The sequence below is a fragment of the Chaetura pelagica genome, unplaced genomic scaffold (genome assembly GCF_000747805.2).
Source record: "Chaetura pelagica isolate M959 unplaced genomic scaffold, ChaPel_1.0 scaffold49, whole genome shotgun sequence".
NCBI classification, from domain to species: Eukaryota; Metazoa; Chordata; class Aves; order Apodiformes; family Apodidae; genus Chaetura; species Chaetura pelagica.
In genome coordinates, this window is record NW_009970715.1 from 1203038 (window position 1) to 1209971 (window position 6934).

The following is a 6934-nucleotide window of genomic DNA, read 5'->3' on the forward strand; positions in this document are numbered from 1 at the left end:
CAGCAGGGTTAGATGATCCCCCTCACTGGAGATGAATTTCTTCCTGGCAGATTGCACTTCATCCCTCCGGGCAGGAGGGTTGTAGAGGACACTGTCCACCGACAGCAGCGACACGATGGTCAGGACCTCTTCTGTGCAGTGGAACTTGGGGGACACCAGGATGGTCTGTAAATCACAGAACAAAACTCAGTTTTGTTGGACCAGATGGGCAGATTTTTCTGGTCACTGGAAGCCCAGGAACTTTACCAAGCACTGTGCAGGACAATTCCATAAACGTTTGGGCCTAGAGACAACTGCAAATCCTCTTATGGGCCAGAAATTGCAAGGAAATGAGCTTTGTTTCAGCTTCAGAGGTGCCAGAGGGAAGAAATTACCTTTTCAAACAACTCCCTGACTTACACAACAAATGCCAAGCAAACCAGCTGCTGGGAACCAAGCTGTGCTTCATTACTGCACTGCAGATACACCAGCACAGCTGCAGTCACCCCAAATTCCTGACCTTGTGTTTAAGGAATTTGAAAGAGAAATCTAAGTGGGACTGGGAAGAGTAAGTAAGGTTAAAATGAGCTAATTTTTCTGTAGTTTTTACTTTAGAGAACTTGGGTTCCAGTGGAAAGGCTGCCATCTTCCTGCCCAGGGGAGTCAGGACAAGCTGATCTTCCTTTCGTTCCACAGCTCCCAGCAGGTCCAGCTGCTCAATTGCTGCTTGAATAGCATCTGTCAAAACAAGAAGGTTCAGGCTGTGAAGCCTCCTGGCTGGCACTGGAGGGATGTGAGATCCTCACTACCACCATGGCCAGAGGGACAAGTACATTCTGTTTAGAGAAATGAATGCCCCAAGCTGTGGTTTATCCCCCTCTATCCAGTAGGACAATCACTTTTTCCAATATAAGTAGCAAAACCAGAGGCAAAACTAAAGCTGACATCCCTATAGCTTTGACCAGAAGCCATGTGAGATTCTCTGTAGCTCTCCTTGGCAGTTAAGGACCACCTTCATGTTCTTTCTGACTCAAAACTGCTCCCTGCTGTGTTTGGAAGCTGGACCCCCCAGCTGCTCACATGAGGCTGAGCACAAGCAATGAGTAGTGAATGAACCTGAGACTTCTGGACCACCAGGAGAAGATGCAGCAGAGAGAGACAGCTCCCCTTTCACAGCCCTGACTTTCCATACTCCATCTTCTCTGGATAGCCTGAAGACATCATTTTTCAGCAATTCCTCAGTGACTCATTTGTCTTTTTTTTCCCCCATTTTTTGTAAGCACTTACCAGGAGATGGTTTGGACATGAAGTCAAAGGTGAGCACATTGGGAATTCTCAGGGCCAGGAGCTGAAGCATCACACTGGCCAGGTTACACCTGCATAGGCAGAAAAAACAACTCAGACTGGTTTTTTTTGTTGTTGGTGGTGGTTTTTTTCCTTTTTTTCTTTTATTTGCCTATAAGCTGAGGTAGAATCCCTGGATCTGTGGTGTAATTTGACAGAGACCAGTTCAATGCTGGCTGGTGAAGCCTTACTTAACCATGAAAGGTAAGAGGTGAGTCTAAGATCTGGAGGAGAGTCAAGAGAACTATTGCCCATGAGTGTTTGGAGCCCAAATGTCCACCCTGAGCTAATGCTTCCTAGGTTTTCTGTTTAGTCTCCAAAGCTCATTTTAATCAGAAGTTGGCTGGTCAGACCCTAGATCCAGTTTTGCTGGTCAGCTCCACCTGGAGCAGAGGTGTGGTGAGCAGTATGAGAGTATCAGGGGTTCTTTTCTCACCTCTGTATCTCAGGTATGGTCATTTTGTCAAACTTCTCAAACTCTTCCTCGGTGTAGAGCCTGTAGCAGATCCCACTGTCCTCTCTCCCTGCTCTCCCTGTCCTTTGCCAGGCCTGGGCCTTGGACACCCTCTGCACTGCCAGCACTTCCAGGCCCATTTCTGTGCATGGAAAAAACATCACTTGAGTCAACATCTGCCTAACAAACAGCTCTGAAAAAGAAAACTGAGGCAGATTAACAATCAAAAAATCCCAAAGTATCCCACCCAAATGCTGCTCAGACTGTGTTCAGTCCCCTCCACCCAAGGTCATTCTTGTGCCCTGTGTCCACAAAGAGAAGATTCACTTGATAGATTTTTACCTCTGCATTTGCTGGTACTCAAAAAAAACCAACCAACCCCAAACCCCACCCCTAAAACCTAGGACATGAAGGTAGAGGGTGTTTTAAAGGAGATCTCAGTGGGGCCCATTTGCTTCAGCTAACTTCTGCCCACCCAAAACCAATCTCTGCATCACTCCTCAGGACTCCTCACCAGGGCTGTACTTCTTTGCTTTGACCATGCCCGTGTCCACCACGTATTTGATGCCAGCAATGGTGATGGAGGTCTCTGCAATGTTGGTGGAGAGGATCACTTTGCGAGAGCCCTGGAAGGAAGAACAAACTAAAGGAAGTCACAAGCCACCCCAGATGAGCTGCAGTGAGGAAATGCTGCTGCTTTTGGCCAGCATGGGCCAAGCCTACATATCACTGCAGCATGTTGTGGCCACACATCACAATCACTAGGCCAGGTCCTGTAAATTGAAAGGTTGTGGTTGCTCTATTCCTGGACTTCTTCAAGGGCAGGTTGGATGGGGCTTGGAGCAACCTGGGCTGGTGGGAGGTGCCCCTGCCCATGCAGGGGGGTTGGATCTAAATGATCTTTAAGCTCCCTTCCAACCCAAACCATCCCATGATTCTATGATATTCTCTAGTTCCTCATCAGTTTCTAAAAGCTGTGCTTACACTTCTTGCAACAAAACACACCAGCCAGGACAGCTGTAAACAATGTGTCTTTAAACCATTTTGGTTTCTTTTCTGGCACAAGATGCTGAACTCTAAAAGTCTGCAGCTTTCTCAGTATTTGGCTCATTAACTGCTGTAGCTTTTTTTGTGATAAGGACATAATATTCCCATGAAATGGGGTAAATATAAATTCCTTCTGCCCTCCTAATCCTTCCTCCTTTTCACACCCAGATGACTTATTGTGTGCATCTGTTAATCCCATCCCAGTTGCAGTGTCTTACATCACACTGGAACCATTCAGCTCAAAGTCAGAGGAGACTCTTACCATCAGTACAGACCATTTTAACCCCTTAAATCCCACATTTCTTCCAAACACTCATGGAAGAAAACTCATCCTGTTTGCCCCCCACATGGCCTCACCTTGGGGGCAGCCTGAAAGACACGGAGCTGCTGGCAATAGGGCAGAGAAGCATAAAGAGGCATCACTGTCATCTGTGGGCAACCATCAGGGAGGTGCTTGGCAATGTCTCGACAGGTTTTGGTCATTGCTTCAATTTCTTCCTGGCCAGTCAGAAACACCAGGATGTCCTGAGAAGAGGGTGCTTCCTGGAGCCAGAGGAAAAAGCAAATGAGAAGTTGCAGATGGATTGGATAGGGAGGGAGAATCAGATTGTAATGAGGTTTGTCCTGGCAGCTAGTCAGCACAGCAGGTAAGGAAGAAGGAAAAGACACACGTGGGGTGGAAGGTTTGCAACAGCCTGAAAATCCCAATGGATTCACCAGAGGGTGAATCCTGCATTTTGCAGGACTGAGCCTTAACAGGATGGAGGAATCATTTAAATTCCCATGTCTATTGCATAATTAACTGTCCAGCAAATGAGAGAGCCAGCAACACCCAGGCACAAGCCACAGAAAACTCAGGTGAGCAGAACACTTGGGTGCTAGGAATGAGTTGACACCAGAGAGCTTTGCTTAGCAGGTTCACTTCAACCTGATGTACAAGTCCCAAAACCCCAACCGCAGCATCATCTTAAAAGCATTAAATTCAGGGCAGTAAACAACTGAATGAAATAATTTAGCCATCTTGCAGTTTTGCATTCAAACACCTCATCACAAAATGCCCATGAGCTGTTATTTTAGTAGATCTCTACTTGCTCTGTGGTTAAACTTTGACAGTAATGGGAATAATCTTCATGCTACTGTCAGCTTCTACCTGGATATCCCATCACAAGCCAGGGGTTGACCACTTCCAATCCTTCTGTCCACTTCTGGAATGACACCAGCATTTCTCAACCCCTCCTTTGAGCCAACCCCTGTCACTAACCCAGCACCAGGCTCCCCAGGTATCCACTGTTCCTGGATGATGTACTGGAGCACCTCAAGGACATCTCTGAATTTGCAGCACCAAGCTCAAGCCATGTATTGTGCCACAGCCATTTATGAGCAACCTGAGGAGATCACCATACCTGGTGAATTTGGAAGACTGACACCAGTGCTGCTTGGAGGTAATCACTCTGAGGCTGCTTGGTGTAAAAGATCTGGATGGGATGTTGCCGACCTTCCAAGTAGAGAACAGGAGCTCCATTGAAGTACTGGGAGAACTGGTCAACATCCATGGTAGCTGACATGATGATCACCTTCAAGGTGAGCAAAAGATGGGTTAGCACTGCAGTTTAGACTCTTCCCTGCCAGAACTTGCCAACAGTCCCAAGACAGACATATGCTCAGAACAGCAAAAACCACAAGAGTTTGGGACAGAACAGGGTGATCTTTCCTGGTTGAAGCCATCAGCTTTAGAATTCTCTTCCAAAATACAACAGCACAGATCTCAGTGCCCAGAAAGTCAGGCTGCACCACGATCTGCTGGGTGACACAGTGCCAGCCCCCTGCATGCCTTCCCCATCCAAACCAGCCTGCTCTCGTACACCTCGTGCTCATGTCAGTTCTTCTGCACCTGACAGGTGTGCAGGCTCCTTCCTCAGGGTGAGCAGGTCCCACAGCTGTCACACCAGAGCTCCTGTACCCAGGGTGCTCTCAGCAAAAGCACCAAAACCTCCCCCAACATGGCATCTGGTCTATAGCTAACACACCCAAGGGGCCCTGATGAAAAAAGGCAACAAGGAGGTGACCAAATCCCTTGCTCAGGTGTGTCACATCGGGCCCACACATCACAAATTTTATTCAGATTTAAAGGGACCTTTTAGGAACAGGAAAATAGTCCGGTCTGAACTTTCAAACACCTGGGAAAACCCCAGGAGATCCTCACAGCACTCAGGGTCCAAGCCCCCACCCCTACCACCCCAGCTGCACGTACTTTCAGTGGCAGTTTGCCCAGCTCCTTTCGTTTCTTCTGTGCAGCTTTCACCACCCCAAAGAGCACATCAGTGTGGATTGTCCTCTCGTGGGCCTCGTCCAGGATGACAACGCTGTACTTGCGCAGCAGAGGGTCCCCCAGGGCCTCCCTAAGCAACATCCCATCTGTGGAAAACTTGATCCTGGTCTCCTCAGAGGTGAGATCATCAAAACGCACGCTGTAGCCAACCTAAGGAAGTGATGAGCACAGAATGTCCCAGCACAAAGTCACCTACACTTCTCACTGCCATGGAGGAAGGGCTACAAAGCCCTCTGGCCAAGGCACCAGACAACTAGAACTCCAGAAAGACTCTGGGAACAAAAGGTCTGTGAGGATTTAGTCTTGCCAAACTAATAAGCCACCCAAAGGATGCTCTCAACCCTGTGTTCCAAGTTGGACTTTTCCCCAACTAGAAGTTCATCACAAAGGCTCCAGGCTTCCTCTCCTCCCTCCCCTGCTGGGAGAGCAGACTCTCCCAAGGCTTCATGCAGGGAAGTCTTTCTCCTCCACCCCCCCTCTCACAGCTCTGCACAGATGCAGCACTTTACCCTCCTGGACACTGACTTTGCATTCAGGGAGCAACAAAAGAGTGCACAACATTTCTATCTCAGCTCAAGCATATTACTACATGTGGATTACCTGTTACCCCGAGGCTCTTTCTGTCCTGGTACAGTCCCACCAGCACGACAGCACTAAACCAGCTTTGAAAAGCAACCTACCAGTTTGCCCAGCTCTGTCCTCTTCTCATCTGAGACCCTGGTGGCCAAGGATATGGCTGCTACTCTGCGAGGTTGGGTCACAGCAATGATTCCTTGCCTGCCAATTCCTGCCTCATAGAGGTACTGAGGGATCTGAGTGGTCTTCCCTGAGCCCGTTTCTCCTGAGGAACATCAAGGAGATAAGTTATTTTTCCTCTCTTAGAACACCTTTAAATGAAAGGTCACAATTCATTATTTTTCTTTTATATTCACTTTTAACCATTTAATGGTTAACCATTTAACTTTTAACCCATTTCAGGATGGGGATGCAGCAGATAGGAGAAAGCTGGACATCTGAGCATGAGAGGCCACAAAGATCCTTTGAGGGCTGAAGAAACTGCTCTATGAAGACAGGCTGGGAGAGCTTTGTTCAGCCTGGGGAAGCAAAGGTTCCTTGCCCAGTCAAAACTCAAGAACAATAATATCCCTAATTCACCACATTTCACAGAATCACAGAATCCCAGGGGTTGGAAGGGACCTGGAAAGCTCCCCCAGCCCAACCCCCCTGCCAGAGCAGGGGCACCCAGAGCACATCACACAGGAACGTGACCAGGGGGGTTGGAATGTCTCCAGAGAAGGAGACTCCACAGCCTCTCTGGGCAGCCTGGCCCAGGGCTCTGGCACTCTCACAGCAAACAAGTTCTTCCTGACATTCACATGGAACCTCCTGGGCTCCAGTTTGCACCCACTGCCCCTTGTCCTGTCACTGGACATCACTGCACAAAGCCTGGCTCTGGCCTCCTGACACTCACCCTTTAAACACAGGTGAGGTCAAATGTAAGGGGCAGTGGGTGCAAAGTGGGGCCTGGAGAAGAGGAGACTGAGGGGCCACCTCATCCATGGGCACAAATCTGTTCAGGGCAGTGTCAGGAGGGCAGAGCCAGGCTTTGTGCAGTGATGTCCAGTGACAGGACAAGGGGCAGTGGGTGCAAACTGGAGCACAGGAGGTTCCATGTGAATCTCAGGAAGAACTTCTTTGCTGTGAGAGTGCCAGAGCCCTGGGCCAGGCTGCCCAGAGAGGCTGTGGAGTCTCCTTCTCTGGAGACATTCCAACCCCCCTGG

The 6934-nt window shown here is 48.9% G+C and overlaps 1 protein-coding gene across 1 annotated transcript in view; it reads right to left on the minus strand.

Moving 5' to 3' along the window:
* DHX33 (DEAH (Asp-Glu-Ala-His) box polypeptide 33) overlaps window positions 1–5989 on the minus strand; it is an 8259-nt gene extending 2270 nt beyond the window's left edge. The window contains exons 1-9 of the mRNA XM_010006035.1: window positions 5834–5989; window positions 5076–5303; window positions 4228–4398; window positions 3182–3367; window positions 2292–2403; window positions 1760–1919; window positions 1267–1355; window positions 590–717; window positions 8–165 (exon numbers count right to left, since the gene is read on the minus strand). Of these exons, the coding sequence (XP_010004337.1) occupies window positions 8–165; window positions 590–717; window positions 1267–1355; window positions 1760–1919; window positions 2292–2403; window positions 3182–3367; window positions 4228–4398; window positions 5076–5234 (1163 nt within the window). The 5' untranslated portion in view covers window positions 5235–5303; window positions 5834–5989. The remainder of the gene's footprint in view (window positions 1–7; window positions 166–589; window positions 718–1266; window positions 1356–1759; window positions 1920–2291; window positions 2404–3181; window positions 3368–4227; window positions 4399–5075; window positions 5304–5833) is intronic.
* Between the last annotated feature and the right edge of the window lie 945 nt (window positions 5990–6934).